At 38.1% G+C, this 21,411-nt stretch overlaps 1 protein-coding gene across 8 annotated transcripts in view; it reads left to right on the forward strand.

Moving 5' to 3' along the window:
• Positions 1-21,411, forward strand: part of LOC105288954 (WASH complex subunit 2A-like) — a 50,897-nt gene that overhangs the window by 17,913 nt on the left and 11,573 nt on the right. For all 8 annotated transcript variants that reach the window (XM_023527978.1, XM_011355428.2, XM_011355427.2 and 5 more), the window contains 10 exons: positions 316-373; positions 1,414-1,473; positions 2,525-2,695; positions 4,353-4,480; positions 5,560-5,646; positions 8,926-9,024; positions 10,890-11,021; positions 12,959-13,128; positions 17,452-17,554; positions 21,063-21,218. In XM_023527978.1, coding sequence (XP_023383746.1) covers positions 316-373; positions 1,414-1,473; positions 2,525-2,695; positions 4,353-4,480; positions 5,560-5,646; positions 8,926-9,024; positions 10,890-11,021; positions 12,959-13,128; positions 17,452-17,554; positions 21,063-21,218 — 1,164 coding nt within the window. The remainder of the gene's footprint in view (positions 1-315; positions 374-1,413; positions 1,474-2,524; positions 2,696-4,352; positions 4,481-5,559; positions 5,647-8,925; positions 9,025-10,889; positions 11,022-12,958; positions 13,129-17,451; positions 17,555-21,062; positions 21,219-21,411) is intronic.

A 21,411-nucleotide genomic window follows, 5' to 3' on the forward strand; every position in this document is an offset into this window, starting at 1 on the left:
CTTTATCCTGATGCCCTCTTTGTTAGGTGGAAAGAGAATGTGAGAGTGTTAATAGTGATTAATTTACTTGATTAAGCAAATTGTTTTTTACCGTATCTATTATCTTCTTCCATGTTTATATTTAATTCCTGGACAGACCTAAATCATTTAAGGGTCTGATTTTGCCATAGTCCTCACTTTGGTACTGATTTCCTGGCAGAACAGCAAATACGTATCTTTAAACTTTACAAGGTACTTTTCTTTAGAATGCCTCAAATACAGCTACCTTTTCCACTGCTTTTTTGAATTCTGTGTTATATACCTTGTTACAATTAGAATGACCTCTTCACGGAAGCCCCTCAGGGTCGGGAAGCACGTGTCCCAGTTAATGAAGGTAAGCTTGGATTGAAGCTGACCGTGCTTCTTTGTGCATAGATTTCTAAAACTATTTACTTCCCATTAGGAGATGGAATCCCCAACGTAGTTCCCAAGCCTTGTTTCTTTGTTAGGCAGGAAGCTGTCATGTTTGCTTTGGTCTAGTTAAAAATAGCTTATTTGTACTGATTCATGTCTTGGTAAAAACTATAAATAGAGTACCATCTATAAACTTCTATCACAGTTTTACCTCTTAGAGAATTTGTAAAAAATCAAACAGGAAAAATGTCCTAGCACTATTGAAGATAATTTAATTTAATCAAATTTAACACAAAGAAACATTTCTAAAATTCTGTGTATAAGTTGGACATCAGTAATTTTTTAGTGTGCATTGTAATCATCTGTGGAGTTTTTAAAAGGCACACATAAAAAATGTAAAAACTTACAGATTTTCTTCTTTTAGTCTGTGGTAGTTCTTGGAAATTGGTAATTTAGTTATTTTAAGTAACTTGGTCTCCTCAGGCCAAAAGTTGTCGGATTTTGGATCTGTTATGATGCTACCTTGATTGCCCTATGGTTCTTGTTCTCTACTTTTTGGCACTGATGACTTGCCTGGTTTTCTTCTTTCCTGTTCTTGTCTTCATTTTTTTCACTAATGTCTCAGGTTTACTGCTGTTCTTTTTTAATTGTTCGTTTTCACAAAAGGGAATGGATAGAGTGGACACTGAGGAGGAGCCCTGCTTTCTCTGCCCCTGCCGCCCATCGTGCTCTGCATCTTCCTTGGCCTCCCCAGCCAACCCCACTGCTTTCGTCTGCCCAGAGTCACAGTAATCTTCCATGGGTGTAACAGCTGAGATTGCATTAGTACCAAGAAAAATGCCATGACATTGGTAGAGCAGATAATACTAAGGAATTTTAAAATAGTTCTTTTAGGAAAAATTAGTTTTAAATGGTTTCGTATTAGCTATGTATTGTGTTGTACATATTTTATGAAGGTGTATTTAACATGGAAAGTTATTTTCTTTGTTGAAATGGTTATCTCATTTTTTCTCATTTTAGTGTCATCATCCTCCAAACCTGGAAAGAGAATCCCAGCAGGAGCAGTTTCTGTGTTATTAGGTATCATAATATAGGTTTTGTTTTTTAAAAACTGTATAAGTATCCTTTTGTCATTTTTAAGTTGCCATCTTCAAAGGGCTGGCTGGAGAGTAGGAGGAGCTTCAAGGGCATTAAACAGCTTACATAAAGAGCTCATTACTGAGGTTAGCTCATATTCTCTATTGGACCTTTTTGGTTTAAGGGACCAGGTGTTTCTGCACTATGGGATGTTCTGTAACAGAAAAGTATAGAAGTTATTGGGTCCTCTTAATGCAGGACAGGGTAAATTTCCCCAAGCGAGGGGAGACCAAGTGCTGCACCAAGAAGAAGGTCCTTTGGTGGAGAGTGTAGAAAGAATTCAACACACACGCCAAAGTTAGAGTCAAAAGGAAAGTCTATTAAAAAAGGGGTAACACTCCACAGACAGAGTGTGTTCTTCTTTCAGAGGCAGAGAGTGAGAGAGACTAAGAGACAGGGCAGTGAAAGAGACAGAGTAAAGAATACTGAGAGAGAGACAGTGAAGGACCTTGAGTGTTCAGGGAATTCAGTTTATATATCATTCTTTAGTTCCTGCAAGTTATAGTTTAAAAGACTTTGTTAACCCATTTCCTTTGATATGGACATACAATGAGGAAGAGGAAGAATATATATCGTGAAAAGGTAAGAATATGTAGAGTCAAAGGCCTGCTGGCAGTTTCCAGCTTTTAATCCTCCATAGGTTCCTTGTGGTTTTAGCCATAGGAAAGGAATGACTTAAAGACTCTTGTTTTTCCTGTTTCCCCTTCTCAGATATGGGGAATGGGTTGTTAGCAATTCCAGTAGAAATATTCCTTTGTTGTGCAGGTGTTTTCCTGGCCTGGCTGCATGGCTGATCAGCATTTGCAGTCTCTGAATGTAGCTTAATTTAACATTTTTAATTCTCTTGCCTCCTCCCTAAATTACTGTTACTGTGACTTGTGGATGAACTGAAACTAACAGTTCTTGGTGGTTGGTAGAGTTTTTTTTTCTTGTAAGGTCAGGAGGCCCACCTACACTGGCTCACACCTGGGCTGTCTTGCCCCTGTACCCACAGGGAATGCTGATGTGTTTGGTAAAACATCTGCTCCATCACTGAAGGAGCCTCAGAAGCCCGAGCAGCCCACTTCAGGGAAAAGCTCGTACCTCTCAGCGCCTGCTGGCCTCTTTGATGTCGATGATGATGATGACTTTTTTGCAGCATCCTTGGGCAAACCTTCCAAGACAGGTACCTGTTCCAGCCTATTTCTGGGAATTTTGCCAGAAAAAATAAGCTTGACCTAAATAAGGCATAAAACTCCTCTAGTTCCTATATCTTGCAGTACCAGAACTCCTCCACCAAGCATTCTTGTTATAGAGTTGTCTCATTGCTACTTAAATAGTTACAGTCCCTTGGAGATTTCTATTTTATGAACGAATCTTTTCTGCTTCGGAAACTAATTAAGGAGTATCTTCCTTATAGAGAGCCGAAATCTGTTCCCCTATATCTGCTCGAGAATTTTGCTTCTCACCTTTGGAATTACACAAAAGCTTTGATCACACTTTTTTTCCAGCAGTCCTTAGTAAACGGTATGAGTAGAATGCCACATGCTAGCTCTTTAGTTCCCAGCTTCACTTTTCTGTTTCAGAAAGCCCAGGAAACCTTGATTTTCTCTTATATGACTGGATTTTCAGCCCCTTGGCCACTTTGGCACTCTTTTCTTCCCTCAGATTTAAACCAGTTTGTTCAGGAAATCACTCCTCTAAATCAGTTCTTTAATGTGCAGATGACTCTCCCTGAACTGTTGTCAAAATACAGATTATGATTCAGTGAGTGTGGGGTGGGGCCTGCGATTCTGCATTTCTAACAAGCTCCCTGGCAAGCAGAGATTTGCTGTTTTATGGGTTGCACTAGCCCTTTTTTCAGTGGTAGGTGTGGAAAGTAAGGTTAGAAACAGAAATTGAGGGAAATAATAGCCTAGTTATTTTAGAAAGAGTGCAAATGGATGCATAATACACTCAACTCTAGGGTGACTGAAATGATAGTGCCTCTTGTGGCTTGAAAGGGTTCTCACTGTAGCGGATGTCATTAAGAACTGATTTGGAATCACAAGTTTTACCGCTTTCTTTGACAGCTGCTTCTCTCCTGGGACACCCATGAGTCAGTGTGCTCATTTCAGTCACACATGCCTCATTCAGTGCCGCAGTACTTGTGGTAGTGAAAGCTTGGAAACACCCAAATATTCATCAATAGGGTAATTTACGTTCCATACATTCAGTGGATTTTGTGAACCTGTTTAAAAGAATGAGGTCTGTGTGTGCTGACATGGCAAGATATCCTAGGCACATTAAGTGAAAAACTTAAATTGTAAGACATGTTGTTCAAATTATGTTATCATTTATAGCCTTATCTGTGAATGACTAAAGTTACTACATCAGCATATTCTTCGGAAAAATTAGAAGCATGTATACCAAACTGTTCCCAATGGCTGTTGTGTTTGGGTGGGGACATGGAGTTACAGAGGAGATTTCAGTATTTGCTTTTATATGCTATGGTATAATTTGATTTTTTAAAAGTAGGAGCTGACCCTCATTTCTCAGCTTCCTAGAGTGATTGACTCTTAAATGATCTTACTTTCTATAGGTCTCTCTTTACCTTTTATGCCATTCCGAGCTACTCTAGGCATAGGATGCTGTTGCTTGGTTAAAACTGTCTGTCCTGTGTTTCATTTGAGTTACTGTTGTGTTCTTTGAAAAATTCTAGTCTAGTTCACTTAATATTCTTGATAACTAATCAAGAAATACCATACTAAATTTATTCTTTGAGAGGGAAGAATTTTTAGTCTGAATTTTGTGATGGGAGTTTTTACCTTAGTGTAATTTTATGCTATGGTATCTTTTTAAAGAAAAAGTCAAATCCACCACCAGTATCTTTGATGAGGAGGAAGGAGATCTGTTCAAAGAAAAAGCAGCGGCTTTGCCAGAAGCTACTGTGAATAAGACAGATGAAAATAAAGCAAGAGCAGAAGAAAAAGTGAGTAGGAGGGAAGACTGAACATAGGAGTGTTGATTTATGGCATCTTGTTAATTCTTCTGAAACTCAGAGGGAGCTATTGTTTCAAGTGTATAGTAAAGAACTTCAAACTTCAAACTTCTTTTTTCAGAAGGCTGAAAAAAGAGTACAACAAACACTCAAATAACTACTACCAAGATTCAGCAGTTGTTAGGATTTTGCCCTTCCCAGTTGTTTTAGCATCTATTTATGATCTTTTCTTGAACTAGTTACCATGTTGTGGGATGCAAAATAATGTTTTTCTAGTTCTTGCATTTCTTCTACCTTTGTTAACTGGCATTCTTTTGAGTAGAAGAGCTGTTTCTTCTTTCCTACTTTTTTAGTATTACTATAGGATAGTAGATTCTCTATTCATGTATTCATGAGCATTGTTGTTATTTTTTGGTGCTCAAATTGACCTGTATTTGGCCAGTGGGATGCATCCCTCTCAGTCCTTAAGCTTTTCTGGATGCTTTCCCTTTGCTATCCCACACACCTTGATCTTCCTAAAGCATATCTTGCGACATGTCCTTGCTATGAAACCCTGACTTTCCTGCTGCCAACCACCTAGATCCCAGCATTCAGAACCTGGCAAGCTCCTAGGGTGGCTTGCCTTCCTATGCTGGCTCCAGCTGTAAATGTCCCATTTGTGTCCTGTATGAGGTAGGCAACCTGTCCTACTCTGATCTACCAGATGTGCCCTCTCTTTTATCTTGCTTTTCTCTTTTCACATGGTTTCCCTCTGCCTGGAATGTCCTTGGTTGTACCATCTCCCATGTCTAGTCCTTGTCTACCTTGAGAAATTTACTTTATCAAGGAACTGTTTCTTTCCTCTTTTCTAACTTACACAAATTTTAAAATTCTTTTTCATGATACTCCTTTGGAATTAGTTCTTTGTATGAACTTGATACATGTCCAAGGCCCACGGTGTCTTTATCCCCGGGTGTGTGACCTGGCGCCTTATTCCAGCAGAGACTCAGTACATTTTCTGAGTAAATGATTAAACCCTCATTTCCGGGTATATTTTTTTTAACTCTCGAAAAAATTTTTTTCCCACAAAGGTCACCTTGCCTTCCAGCAAAAATCTCAAGCTCTTGTCAGAAACAAAGACTCAAAAAGGTTTATTTTCAGACGAAGAAGACACTGAGGTAAGGAATTCTTTTTTTAGTTCTGATACTTAGTCTGTGGATATATGACATTAGAAACTATTTCTGAATTCAGATTTTCTTAGTAGAAGTATAAGACATTTTATTAAGTTCTTTAGTTCCTTTTTTGAAAGTAATCTCTTAAGAACAGATGGTCTTTAGAAGCAATACATGTACAATACTTTTCACTGTAGGATTTGAATCTAGTGCATCTCCTAGGAGGAAAATACTCTCTCTTCAGGATGCTCAAATTTTAGGCTATTTGTTGATCCACACTGATGAGGCACTTGTACTAGAATGGAAATCAACACACTGCTTCTTTTTTCGGTAGTCTCACTGAAAGTTGGGCTTAATGACGAAGTGATAAGTATTCTGGCACAGCCTTTTATGTTGTGACTGGTAATAGTTTGTGGCTGGTGCTGGTTTGTAGATACCCCAGTTCTCCAGACACCCACCTGGAAGCACCTTTGCAGTGGAGCAGTATCAGCTCTCAGAAGTGGCACTGCTTTTTCTGACTTCCACAGGCCTAGGTCCTTTTAGAATTAATTTTAGGCTAAGCTTTTAAGCAATCAGAGACCTGTATGAGAATTTAATGTGAAATAATCCCCTTCACAGAAAAATATGTGGCAGAAATTTACATGTAATTTCATGATTTTGTGAACTTTGAGGTAGCTTAGTAGTTACTTTGCACTAATAGCCAGGATGAACATAAAACTTTTTGTAAGTAGAGTGATTACCATTGATATAAAAAAATCTTGGAGGCTTCTATATCACTGAAGGCCAGTGTACAGAAGATAGGGATTAACCAAAGTCCAGTTAAGCCAAACTCCTGACATATGAGCACAGCATGTTGGTGCTTCACACTCTGGCCTTATTCTGTTCTCCCTGCTTCTTTACCGTCAAGCACACTTGCACTCTAAGGTCTTTGCACTGGCTCCTGCCCCTCTGGGAATGCTCTTCCCAGAGTCCGGTTGGCTTGGTTCTTCATTTTTTCCAGTTTTCTGTGAGGCATCCCCTGATAACCCTTTTTATGGTAACAAGCCTGCCAGCACATACTATGCTGCACTCATTCGCCCCCTTTTCTGTTTTATTGTTCTCCACAGTACTTATTGCCATATGACATTTTATGTTTACTTGTTCATTGTCTTTGTCCCAACTAGAATAAACTCCGTGAGGGCAGGACATTTTGTTCCCTGCTATTATTCCTGATACTTAGACCAGCGGTCCCAGGGACCGGTGCTCCTATGAGAATCTAATGCCTGATGATCTGAGGTGGAGCTGAGGCAGTAGAGCTAGTGCTGGGGAGAGGCTGCAAATACAGATGAAGCTTGACTCACTCATCTGCCGCTCACCTCTTGCAGTGTGGCCTGGTTCCTAACAGGCTGGCCGCAGGGTTGGGGACCCCTGACCTAGACTGTTGATTGGCATTTGGTAAGCTGTCAAATAGTCGTCAGCTATATGAAAAAAGAAAACAAATTTGAGCAATTTTAGTGACTTAAAAGGTGTTCCAGTTACTTATTGCTATGAAAGAAGTCACTACAAAACTTAAAACAATAAGTGGCTTAAAACAATAAGTTTTTTTGAACCTCTTATGGTTCTAGAAGTTGCTGGCTCAGCTAGGTAGTTTTCATTTAGGGTCTTACATGTGGTTTCTAGTCTGAGAGTGGCCGGGCTAAGAATCATCTCACTCACGTTTCTAGTGCCTGGGCGAGAAAGACTCATGCACTCCTATCTCTGTATGGTCTCCCAGCATAGCAGCTTCTGGGACTTCGTACATAGATTTCTCATACGGTGGCTCCAAGCTTCAGAGTGAGATTCTTGAGAGAGCTGCACAGAGGCTGTATTGCTTTTTGTACCTAGCTTTGGAAGTCGACATTGTCACTTCTGCCACATTCTGTTGGTCGAGGCAGTCACAAAGACGTACCCAGGTTTAAGACTGCAATTCTTGATGTAAAAGAATTTGCAGAAAGGTTTTAAAACCATCACTGAAGGCTTTGTCCCTTGTGTATTATCATAGTTTTTATTGGATACTGTCAAGGTGCTTATGCAAGAAGTAAAACAGTATAGTCTAGAAGATAAAGTTTTGGACTATAAGGCTTGATTCTTTACTCCTGCCTCTGTATCTCAAGTGCAGAGCTAAAGCCTGCCCTGTGAAATCATTTTGGAACATGTTTGAGGTAATGAAAAAGCATTTATTTTTCTTTTTTCTTTTTTTTTTTTTTTACCAGCAACAGGGAAGATATTAGTCAGGGGTCCAAAACCATGATGTTAAATTTTTTTAAATTAAGCAACAGAGCCCTTTCCTTAAGTAAAATCTTGCCAATGAGTAAAATGCAGGAGGGGCGTGGGAACCCTGGAGCTCCCACTGTGTAGCCTTTTTTACATAAACAGACCCATGGGATTCCTTGGGTCCCAGGTGAAAACCACTGGACTGAGAAGAGTTCTTCTCAGTTAATGAATTCATTAGGGCTTTGAAGAGCAAACATTGATTCCATAATAAAAAAAGTTTATCTAAAGACATCTTAGAAATTATGTTCTTGTCCTATTTAATGCTCCTGCGTATTGAAGTTTCTTCCCTAGGAAATAGTTGTCCTATTTTGTTACATTTATATAGCTAATTTTATGCTGATTCATGCAGCTCAATTTGCAGATCTGTCTTTGCATTACAAGCTAACATTTTGAAGAATTTTGAAATATTCTTTAGAATCTACCAGATTTTTCTCTAATTTGCAACACCTACCTATAGTTCAAGTAGAACGCCAAACATTTTAAAATAAAAGTTGAGTTGGTGGTTATTTAAAAAAATAATATTATATTCTTATAAGAGGACAAAGGTGTTAGTAAACAAAGCAGAGTCATAGATCCAGTAATTTGGGAATCTAGCTTCTATTTAATCTTTCTGATTCTTTGGTCAGAAAAAAGAAGTCTTTTTTTTTTTTAAGCATTATAGGAGATTGATTGGAAAATTTCCCCCTGCCTTAAGTCATTAGAGTGGGATGCCAGGATAAAGCAAAGTGGGAATATCACAACATCTGGATTCTAGTGAGGCCATCTGGAGTTGCATGTGGTCTTTCTTGCAGGCAGGCATTTGTGCTGCACACAGCTAGGATAGACTCTCATGTGTGTTCCTCAAGGACAGTCTCACTGAGTTTTCCTCTCTGAGAAAGAGACTTAGATGCGTGGCAGCCATAATGTCACAGTCTTTTTAGTGTTTCATATCTAACTGATACTTTCAAAACTGATATATCTTATTAACCAGGAACTTTAATCTTGCTCCAACAGGATTTGTTTTCTCAAAATGTGAGTAAGTCAAAAGATGCATCTCTCCTGCCTAGCAAATTTCCTACATCAGTCTCACTTTTTGATGATGAAGATGAAGAGGTAAATGTTGTTATTGAAGCATAAGCTAATCAAGTTGTCAATTAGTAGAAAACCATTGCTGATGTTGCTTTATAGCCAGAGGCTATATCTGAAGCTTGTATAACAACAACAAAAATTTGTTTTTATTTCAGCGACTCCTTTCTTAAGTTCTCTTAGTTATACAGTGGTCAGGACATTAGATTATTGACCCAGGTCTTATGGAAGGCTTTGTAGATTTTACTTTAAAAATCTGACTTTAAGAAATTCTTTTTAGAGGATGGATCTGTGTAATACCCAATGATCTACAAGAATGTCTTAGTTAAAGGGGGAGTCAAGAGGAGAAGGCAGCTATGTCCTCATCTGGCTTTTCTTTCCCACCCTGGATAAGAGAGCAAAGTGGGAGAGAGAAATAAGAGGAAAGACAAAGCAAGCCTTGATTCTTACACAGTACCGTGTGGTGGCTAAGCTTCTGGGCTTTGACATCAGACCCATGCGTTCATATCCCAGCTCCACTACTTGCAAATCAGAGACCTAGGGCAAGTAACTTTACCTTTCTGAATGGTATATGGCTTAATAGTATGTAGGGTCATTGTGACAGCTAAAACAACTAATGTACAGCCCTTGGCACAATGCCTAGCACATAGCAAGTTCATAGTAAATGTTAGCTTTTGTCATTAATATACCTATTAGATGCCAGTTCGTTATTCTCATGGCCTTTCCTTCCAACACTCTCTTTAATGGTTCCCTTTATTAAATCTTTACGCTTCAGGACTGTTCACCTGCTGTAGAATACTGTTAAGAGTGTTTTTCTGTCTAAATCAGGCTCAGGCCCTCTGATGGTTTTGTTACCTGGATCTAAGTAAAAGTATCTTCATAGGCAATTCTGGAGTGCTTGGCAATGCAAATATTGACAAATGCTTTTGAATCTATAAGAATCAGCTCTTAGTAGGCCAGTGATTTTACTTAGTAAACTTTCTTAAGTTTATATTGTTTCTTTAAAATTAACCAGAAACCCAAGTTGTTCTTTCTTTCTGTCCCAGTTATGTGTCCTTCATAGATGTAAAAGAATGGAGAAAGCTCTGTATTTCTTTCCTTTTATCCAGTGCTCCAGCTTGTAATTCATAGAAAGGTGCAAATTGCTGTCTGCAGCAGTGCACTATACTGCTCTCCTGGCAGTTGGAGGCTATAGGCCCTCCCTAGTAAGCATAGAGGGCCTGCCCACAGGACAACAGGATGGTGCCAGGTTTCCTCCTGTTTTTGTAACCTTGTCCTCACATTAACCACCCTTCTGCTCCTTCCAAAGTGTTCTGCCTTGAGTTTTATGCTATCTGTGTATCCCTTTTGTGGATAGAGAATACAGTTAGAGAAGATTGCAGACTGTCATTGCAGGCTTAAATGTAAGAGAAAAGTGGGATTTACTAGCATTTTGTGATTCCCCCAAAGGCGTTATATATATTCTGTACCTGACTAGAGATTTATTCTCTAACAATTCTTTTTCATGTAACTCCTACTTTTTTATTATTAAATTTATTGAGGTGACGTTGGTTAATAAAATTATATGTTTTAAGTGTACAGTTTAATAATATATCATCTGTATATTGCATGTGTGTTCACCACCCAAAGTCAAATCTTCCATCATCATATATTTGACCCCCTTTACCCTTATCTACCTCCTATTTTTATTTTTTATTTATTTATTTTTTATATATGTTTTTATTATTGTGACATTGGTTAACGAAATTTAGTAAGTTTCAGGTATACAATTTAACAGTAAGGCATATATATATATTGCATTGTGTTCTAACAATTCAACATGAGAGAATGTCTTAAGTTTTTTGTTTTATATGTAAGATGTTGTCATATTCTTCTGCCATTTTTTTTTCTAGGATAATCTTTTTGGGGCTACAGCTGCTAGGAAGCAGACATCATCTCTACCAACTCAAAGCCAAGAGAAAGCAAAACCCTCTGAGCCTTCCAAAAAGAAAGCATCTGCATTATTGTTTAGCAGTGATGAAGAGGTGGGTTGAAAGTCTCTTGTAGAGAAAAATAGGTTATTTGATGAGATTTAAGAGTTACGGCTGTCCTAAACATTTTCTTTTTCTACCTATTTTATATCTAGGGAAGTTCAGTAACCAAAGACAATGTTGAGAAAACTAGCTTTCTTTTCTCGAAGAAAGATATTTAATGTGATATATGAAAGATAAATCTTTTCAGAATGGTTAGGAATATAAGTATGGTCCTCAGATTATGATATATGCTAATTGAAATCATGCCTTACCTTATCTTGTTAAATCATCACTATGTTTCATTAATCAAGAAACATAAATCTAGACATGGTAGGAGTATCCAGTGCAAGTTTAACTTCCTTCTTTTATTAGTCATAATAATATTTCCATTTCCTGTCTAGATACATATTTAAAAAGCCAGTAATGAATATATTTAGGTGCTGTTCAGATTTAGCTGTATGAGAAAAATTTAAATATAACACTAAAAGCCCTGGGCGTTGAAAATCTATAATAATGCTTTTTTTTTTTTTAACATCATTGGCAAATTTTTGAGAGTATGACGTGGCTAGATAAATCGTAGGTACAACACAGCGTAATTTGCTTTTTCTACTCAAACATACGAATTTTCTTTTTTTACTTTTTAGCATTGTTAGTGATTGTTTTCCCTATAGAAATGGCCAACTATTAGTGACATTTTTCCTACCATAGTGGTTCTGGGAAAGTAAAAATATTAGCTAAAGCTGAGAACAACATTCCTTGCCGAGGAAAGATAACCAGAGTTTTAGCGACTCTAAACATTGGCTTACCATTGAAATCACTGGGAGAACTTTAAAGAGTGCTAATACTGGTATTCACCACTGGAAATTCTGAATTAATTGATTTGGGATATGACCTGTCAGTAGAATTTTCTAAAGCTCTTTCAGGGGTTCTACTGTCTAGTTGCTGCTCTAGAAGAGTGTGTTTCAAACCATAACATGAAGAAATCACCTGGGTGTCCTGTTACAAGTGCAGGTTCTGATTCAGAAAGTCTGGGGAGAACTCTTAGATTCTGCATAACAGATGCTACTGGCTTATGGACCTCACTTAGATTTGCAAAGCTCTATTCTCTAGAGACCAAAAGACTACTTAAGCAAGTGCTCAGGAATTCCTTGATTTGAAGGGATGAGCATAGCCAGGTGAGGTTTCCTTGAAGGCTAAGTCCAGATTCAGTCTTTTGTGGTAAAAGAGTCATTATCAGCTTTCATTGTATTGTGTTTACATGTGCATTACATGAGTTTCCCGCCCCCGCCCCTCTTTAATTCCCCGCCCCACTTCCACCCCTGACCTGTGGATGTTGCCGTTTCCCTTAAGAACTGGATCTCTGAAGGCAGGGCATCTCCTCCCACACGCATGCAGCGTGTACCAGGAGCCTGGCAACCCCAGAGCCTGGCACACCTGGGGTATGGTCCCTGGTTACACCTGGGGCGCGAACCCAGGACCTTCTGCGTGTAAAGCAGAAGTGCTAACCACTACACTGTGGAGCCACCTCCACATGAGCTTTTTATACATTTTTCTTAGCCTGCTTTGGGATTTTTAAATTAAAATATTTTACTCCAAAATTGAGAGTTCTTATTTTTTTTAACATTATTCTTCTCTTTCGCTTCCCTCTTTAATTTTGATCTTCTAAAGTAGACAAGTTCCCTTGTTCTAACAGAACAGAACCATGGAGAGGAGAAACATCATGGCAGACAGTGGAGGAGGAGGGCATGAGAAGGTCTATGAAGTCAAGGAACCCAGCAATCTAGATTTGAGGTTAAAGAAAAGTTTTAGACATGAGATTTCTTCAATTGTGATACATTTTGTAGTATAATACTTAGTTTATATACAATTTAGTTTAATGAATGTAAATTTTATTTTACTTTCTAGGTTCTTTAGACTTCTAGATTTTAATATGTACTTTACATTTTAAGGACCAGTGGAATATTACTGATTCACAGACCAACTCAGCATCTGACAACAGGTCTAAAGGAGAACTTAGAGTCTCTGGGACCTCTCAGGACCAGAAGGCCAAGGCTGTGAAAAAGACCAGCCTCTTTGAGGAAGATGATGAAGATGACCTGTTTGCAATTGCTAAGGACAGGTGAGTGAGAGAGCCATACGAAATCATTTACTCTGAGTCTGTGGTAACAAGTAAGGTATTTGAAGTTATTAGTTACTGGAGTGAATTGCTGATGATTTATTACCTAGTAGTACTACAAATGAGGATGTCTTTGATTTTCACTTGCAAGATATTCTTCACTAATACTAGAAAATGTTGGTTGTCTTCCCGCCCACCCCCGCTCCCCCCACCCCCCCGCGGAATCTTAATTTCTTCTACCTACCATTTTTTTTAACTTTAAAATATTTTTTTTAGTTTATTAGGGGTTTAAGTACAGTTTATTGTCTTTTTTGGTTTTCCTCTGGGATACCCTAAAGCTGGGGTCCCTAGTCCCTGGGCCGCAGACTGGTATGGATCTGTGGCCTGTTAGGAACTGGGCCACACAGCAGGAGGTGAGTGGCAGGCGAGCAAGTGAAACTTCATTTGTATTTGCAGCCACTCCCCAGTGCTAGCATCACTGCCTCAGCTCCACTCAGATCGCCAGGCATTAGATTCCTATACGAACACCAGTCGGTCCCTGGTGCCAAAAAGATTGGAGACCTCTGACCTAAAGAATGTAAAGTTTGATCAAGGTTATTTAAGATTGTCATTTCTGTAGAAATCTGCTCAACATTGAACATCCTGTTACGAAGATGATTCTTTGCAGAGTTGGGTTGTATCACACCAGTTGCTGATACCCCTCCACATTCATACTTGGACTGAAGCCTGCAGGATGTGTAGAGTGAGCATGGGCTGTGGTGGTTGTTGTAACATGCTGCCAAATTAGCTGTGGATTCCGAATAGTTTTCTTGCAAACTTTTTTTTTCTCTTGAGAGCCTTACATGATCAGTTTGAAATTCAGCAAAATGATAGTAGCATAAAAAGGCAATTAATTGGACATGTAAATCCTATGCATTGGTGTGGTTAAGCTTTCATTTTCATTTGATAGATTCAGAAGCACCTTATATTTCTATCTCTAAGTATTGTGATCTCTTCAGATGTCACCATTTCTACTTTTGGTCTCTGTGACTTCACTGCTGGTTGCATCCTTGGCCTCTGGTTACGAATATAGATTCAGGAATCCCAAGACCCAATAATAAATTCTGGCCCTGCCAGTTCCTCTCTGGATAGCATTGAGCAAGTTACCCAATCTCTCTGGGCCTGAGTTTCCTCATCTGTTAAACAAAAATAATAATGGTGCTTCTCTTATAGGATCATTGCGAGGATTAAATGAAATCCAGATGTGAAATACTTAGCACAATAGCTGGTACTTTGTAAGCACCTAAACATTACCATTTGTTGTCATGAGGGAAGGGGAGGTAACATTTCATTCCTTTACTTTGTTGCTCTCTCTTTCCTGGGACACTCTTCTTCCTTTGTTCCTTGGCCAGCTTCTTGCAAGATGCACTTTAAGCCCTCTCTTTTAAGAAGCCTTCCCTAACCCAAACAGCTGAGAGAGACAAGAAATAAATAGGGTTGGAATTGAGAGCAAAAATGGCTCCATCTCTATAAGCCCCTCCTCTGTGTCTCATGCACTTGAGCATTTTCTACATTGTATAGAGGTTATCTGTTTTCATGTGTGCCCCCTCCCTTTGTCCCAAGCACATAAACATGGTCACAAGTTTAGAGGTTGGAAGCATGTCTCATTTGTAAGTACACACAATACCTAATTTTCAGTAATGCTTTCTCTTCTCCAGACTCATTCCATCTCCAGTTGATCCAGAAGTTGTCTGTAAAATTTAGTTTATAAGCATTTTTCTGGGGAAGTAATTCAGAGCTTTCATCAGATTCTCAAAAAAAAAAAAAAAAAAAAGCAGCTTTTATTGACAACAAAAAGTAGGAGAGGATGTGGAGTAATTGGAACCCTCATACATTTTCCTGAAGGGAATGTAAAATGGTGCAGCCACTTTGGAAAATAGTCTAGTAGTTCCTTAAAAAGTTAAACTTGGAGTTACCACATGATTTAATTTCACTGTTAAGTATATGCTCAAGAGAAATGAAAACATGTCCCCACAAAACCTTGTACATGAATGTTCACTGTAGCATTATTTATAGTAGCCTCAAATTGGAAACAACCCAAAAGTCCATCAACTGATGAAAGGATAAAAAAAAGTTGTATCCATACAATGGACTCTTATTCAGCGGGAAGAAAAAATAAAGTACTAATACATGCTGCAACATGAATAAACCTTGAAAATGTTGTGATAATTAAGCCAGTCACAGAAGAGCACATGTATGATTATATAATGTCCAGAGTAGATAAATCCACAGATACAGAAAGTAGATTAGTGTTTGTCTGCTGCTGAGGGGAAAGGAGAATTGAAAGTGACTGTGAACAAGTATGGGGTTTCATTTAGAGCTGATGGAAATATTGTGAACTTTGATTATGGTGACAGTTGTATAACTCTGAATATATTAAAAACCAATTAATTGTATGCTATAAAAGGGTAAATTTTATGGTATGTAAATTATATCTCCAAACCATTCTAAAAAAAACAAGATTTGTGACCCTAACCAAGTTGTGAAATACTGCCTTGTAAGCAGGGCACTCAAATGTCTTGTCTTGCCTGGACTTCCCTGGTTCGTGCCTATCATTCCAGCACGATTATTAATAATTTTCTCTTTCACTTCAAAAGTGTCCTGGTTTAGGCCATAAACCCTGTGGTCATCATAATGTTTTCTGATCTCTTTTTAAATAAATCAAAATACTTAACCTTTTATTTCTAATGAGAAATACTCTAGCTTACTGAGTAGCATATTTTTCTTATAAGGACTGCTCTTCATGAGAGGCCCAAATTTAACCAACTGTTTGAGAGTCTGTAATGAAGGCCAAGGTTAAGGACTGTCTTTTTTTTTCTATTGTAGCTGTCTCCAGAAAAACACTAGCTTTTCTCCAGCTTATTTTAGAATCTGTCATCAGATATTTTTTTGTGGGTTGGGTTTTTTGTTTGTTTGTTTTTTGGCCTTTTTTTTTTTTTTTTTTAAAGAAATTACTTGTTTGGAAAATCATGCATAAGATTTTCTCCTGCTATAGTGACATAATGAGGTTTCTGGTATTTTTAGACATCTGATATAGTTATTGTTTAAATACTTTGTGATCATCACCTAGTAGTTAAATATTTTGGTTATAGTTTGTATAAATTTTTATTAGTATATATTCTTAAAGGCATATCAGATATTACCTCACTTATGTCATTATGAATTGGCTCTCTGCTTTTATAACTTCAAGGTATGGCCTTAATTTTAAACTGTTCTTTAGTGCCTGTGTCCAGTATAAGTGCACTTAATTATTTGGTTAGTTGTTCCCTGATCAGTGATCCTTAGTTTTTTTTTCTTTTAACATGTAGGCAGACATCAATATTAAACTAATGAATAAACTACATAGATTGTGCCTTGTTAATAATTAGACTTCAAAAATTATAATATTTATACATTACTGGTGTATATGCTAGTTGTATTCGAATGTAAGTAGAGGGATATGGTGCAATTTACTGAAATGACTTGCTAGTATTATTTTTATCTAGCTAAAATTGAATTTAAAGTTTTCATTATTTGGTAATTCTCTAGTATGCTACTTGGATGATTATCACACAGTAAAAATCAGAACTTGACCCTTTAGTAGTTAGAACACTTTCTATTCTGAACTCTCCATGTCCACTGCTAAGCCTCTACTTTTATGTTTCTGTTCCTTAAAAGGTCCTGAGCAGTGTTTGTTCTAGAAGACATTTATTGCCCACATTCTCTGTAGGGGCCAGGGCAGAACTCTAGGTAAGGAGATAGGTGAAGACAGGCTAGAGGAAGACAAGCTTGGTGTCAGGTTTGAAGAGAAGGCATAGAAGGGCAGAGAGGTGCTTGGAAAGACAGGGTGAAGTGGCTAAGGGGCACCATGTCACAGCCCAAAACAGGTCTTGGCCCTGCATCTTCTTGACAGCCGCCTTTCTGACCACTCTGGAAATAGGCATATAGGCTCTCTGGTTCTTCTTCTGTCATAGGAAGTGGTGAGAGAGAATGCTATGTTTGTGAATGCTAAAAATGTTATATGCCTTGGCACAGCTAACAGTACACTTACACTGAGTCAAAAGTAACAGAAAAGGGGCAAGGCAAGATAAGGAAGGCCCTGGATAAAGATGAGAGGCAGAAGCTGATGATTTGCTAGATAGAAATTGCACCTACTTCAAAGGTTTTTCTTATTTGCTTTCAAATGTATAAGGTCAGCAGATGGCTCAGGTGTTCTGGTGGTAGATGGGTTCCTAGAAGTGTGGCATAGAAAGGGTACTGTTTGTTTTTTAATCACATTTGCCTTTTATTTGACTTTCGTTTGTATAGCCAAAAGAAGACCCAGAGAGCATCACTCCTCTTTGAAGACGATGCTGATAGTGGAAGCTCTCTGTTTGGCTCTCCTCCCACATCTGCTCCTCCTGCAACTACGGTATTCTTAACCTCTTATGTCCAGGAAATATCCGTGAGGCGATGTTACGTGAATAGTGATACTGACCTGAATTAGCTCTTAAAACCTGACCTTGGAAGCTGAATCTAATAAAAAAACCCGTTTGTGTAGTTTTAGAAAGATATCTGGTATTTTACAGGTGAAGCATACTCACAAAGTCTGGAGAAAAGGGTTCCTTCATGTCATGCAGCCCAGTGCCAGGTGTAGGTCTCCGGAGTCTCTGTGGGGAGCACTTTTGCAGTTCTGGAGGAATTGCCAAGCTTAGTGCTGGTGGCACTGAGTTCTGCTAACATTAGGCTAGGCCAGTTAAGGCACAAATTATCTCTTTTAGGGGCATGTTTTAAGTATTTTGATCCTGATTTGTATTAATAACCAACCAACAAAAAGGAAGGAAATTCTGACACATGCTACGACATGGATGAACCTTGAGGACAGTATACTGAGTGAAGTAAGGTGGTCACAAAGAACAAATGCTGTATAATTCCACTTACATGAGGTCCTTGGAGTAGTCAGATATAGAAACGTGAAGTAGAGTGGTGGTTGCCAGGGACTCTGGTTAAGGGAAATAGGGAGTTATTTAATCTGTACAGAGTTTCAGTTTTGCAAGATGAAAAAATTCTGGAGCTTGGTTGTACAACAATGTGAATATTTTTAATAGTATTGAACAATACACTTAGAAATGGTTAAAATGGTAAATTTTATGTTAAGTGTTTTTTACCACATTTTAAAAAAGTGTTTTTAAAGTATGTGATGAGAAAAAAAAGTAGCCATTCAGTTGCTCTCTGGTTTAATATCCTTCCAGTGACTATATCTACATGGCAGCACTACCACAATCACCTATGCTAAAAAATTTAGCTAATCTTGATGTTAAGTTATGTCAAAAAGGAGCATTAGAAACGAGAGGAAGGCAGCATTATGATGATATTTGTCCAGGGAACCTAGGCATACTGAAATCCTGTGTTTGGCCTGTTATTCATCCTTCCTCAAGACATTGCCTAGGCAGATATATGTGAGTATGCACACATAGAACAAAGGCCAAGCAGTATTTCTTGCCACCTGACCATTGCTTAGAGTCCCAAAGGGAAATTTAGAACTTCTTAGGCTACACCCCATGAAGACCTCCTTTACTGTGTTGGGATAGCCTATAAGGCCAAGAATCAAGCTAACTCACAGCCTCCTATCTGTGAGGGCCTTCAGCCCCAATCTCAGACCACTCCAGTTTGGCATGTTAAGATAGGGAAGAAGGGATGAGCCCCCCTGACATTCCTTCCATGTGGGAGTAGCTACAGAATCCAAACTGGGCTTGATAGAGGAGACCTTCCTTCTCCCACCACAGTGACGAGTGACCATATCCTTGGTACCTGCACATCTTTTAAAGAAAATTTAAATAAGATCATTTCACATATTTTTATGCATCTTTTATTTTGTCCTGCAGCATATTTGTCATTTTTATAAGCTCTATCTCAACTCTTTTTCACCACCATGTAGTATTCCACAGTATAACTGTGCCAGGACATGTATGGACTATTTCTCCTTTGACGGAGTAATTGTCACTATTTTCCGCGCGTTTTTTAGTAATGTTTCTTCCCATTCTTACTGTCTTGTCATTTTTAGCCTTGACTGTTGAAATAATTTCTTAACTGCCCTCTCTGTCAATGCTCCTTCCTTTCATCTGCTCTTCTTGCTGTTGCCCTGGCTCTCTTCTTAAAGACAACATGTTCTGTCATCTCCTTGTTACAGTACCTAAGCTGAGTCTGCCATGCCACCTGTAATCTCATTCAAATTGGACTTATCTTTTCTAGCCTCATACACCATGTGCTCTAGGTGACTCATCCTGTCCTAGAATACTCCAGAAGAGGTGGATGTCTCTTGTCTGGAATATTCTTCATATTTTCAGACATAATACAAATGTCGACTTGTTCTATGAAAGAAAACTTCCCAGACCAGGCACATACCAGTTAATGACTGAAGAATTCTTTCTCATTAAGTGGGGTTGCACAGCTTGTACTAGAAGCTTTCAGCATTGGGGGAGCATACTTCCTTCCTTGGGCTCTGGGGCTTCCTATTGCTGCTTTTGAGGTGGTCATAATCCTTTCCTTGAATCTCTCATACTTGTACCTCCCAAAAGACATTTGGTGGCTCCATGGTTAAGAGTTGGGAGATATGAGTGGGTTTTCTTTGTAAATTATAAATAATAACTTCTACCTTGGATAAAGGAACAATAATTAATGAATTTTGAAGGTTCTGGAAATTAAAAAGTCTTTCAACCTGTAGTATTATGATTGTTAAACAAGACAAAAAGTCAAAGATATACATCTTAAGTAGGTGGACAACCTGCACACATGATTTTTACTATGTGAGATATAATCACCTTTAGATAACAGTATTTAAAAGTTATTTTTTGTTTACAGGTCCTAGAATATTTTAGAATAAGTTAAATGTGACTCATCTGTCAAGAAAATTAACTTCATGACAAAGATGAAGAGTCAGCTTATCTTTAGGAAGGTTTAAAACCAGTAGTTAGGGTAGCATTTTCTTGGTTTAAGGCCCATAGTTATATGAGAGGAGAATATGTTTCACCATATGTAAGTCTCATTTTTTACCTTCATCAATTTGCATCAAAATTTATATGTAGTTTTCAGTGAGTCCATATTCCACAAAAATTTTTTTCTTTAATCATTGCAGTTTAGCCTTATCTCTTCTCAAACTCTTGTGGGTTTACAATCTTTTATTTCAAGTGCAAATGAATATGCATTTTAAGGACCTCTTCCTAACAAGTAAAAATCTCCTTACCTTATTCTTCTTATTTCATATTTTTTCTATCATAATAATGTTCTTAGTTTCCAAATCTGTCTTCCTAACTTAATTTAGATACTACTTCACAGCTTACTTCCTCATATCATCTAGTCTATTAATATGATAGAGTTATAGTTTTTTTCTCAAAATTTTTGATGTCACTTGCCCCAAGAGTGTCTATAACTCTAAGCAATCACATAACCCCAGTTTCCTAATCTCTGAAATCCCTGCCTTCCGGGTAAGGGACAGATGAGAGATAGGGCAAAGTGCTCGTAATCTTGTTGAAGCTCCTACTTGTTGTAAAACACAGTGACTAGCTGTGGAAATATTCTATATGACCTTTCAGTTAAATGGACAAACTGATGTGTGATAGTTATTAATATAAATTATGAAAACAATAAGGGCTACGTAGGGATATAAATAATATTCTTATCAATGAGATAACTGGTACTTACAGAAGAGAACAGAAAAACCTTCCTGGGTGACATCTGAGCTGGGCCTTGAAAGATGAGGATTTGCTTCAACAGACAGGGAGAAGCAGGCAAAGGTTATTTTGCCCAGTTTTAACATTCCAAAGATTTGAAGATTAAGACAAGCAAGGCAGTTCCTCTGGGATGGCAGCTCTGACTCCATTTTAAAGTGATTCTGTCGATATTATTTTTCATGAGGATGTCATTTACTCATCTTTTGGTAGAAAAAAGAGACTGTCCCTGAGGTACCACCTTTGCTATTCAGCGATGAAGAAGAGAAGGAGGCACAATTTGGAGTGAAACCTGTGGACAAGAAGGTTGAGAGTGCCAAAGAATCTGCAGAAATTGGGAGAACTCATGTGGTTGAGGAGTTGGAAAAGGTAGACTTTTTTTGTATATTCTGACATGTTTATCTCTCATATATTCTGATATGTTTTTGTAAAATCCACACGTGCACACATATGCACACACCCTTAACATTTTTCTACTACAGAAAATAAATTGTCCTCTTTCTATAAGCAGCCTGAGGTAACCTCTGAAAATGGTTTGCTATTCACTTGACCCAGAAAACCC

Source organism: Pteropus vampyrus, unplaced genomic scaffold (assembly GCF_000151845.1).
Source record: "Pteropus vampyrus isolate Shadow unplaced genomic scaffold, Pvam_2.0 Scaffold20, whole genome shotgun sequence".
NCBI lineage: Eukaryota > Metazoa > Chordata > Mammalia > Chiroptera > Pteropodidae > Pteropus > Pteropus vampyrus.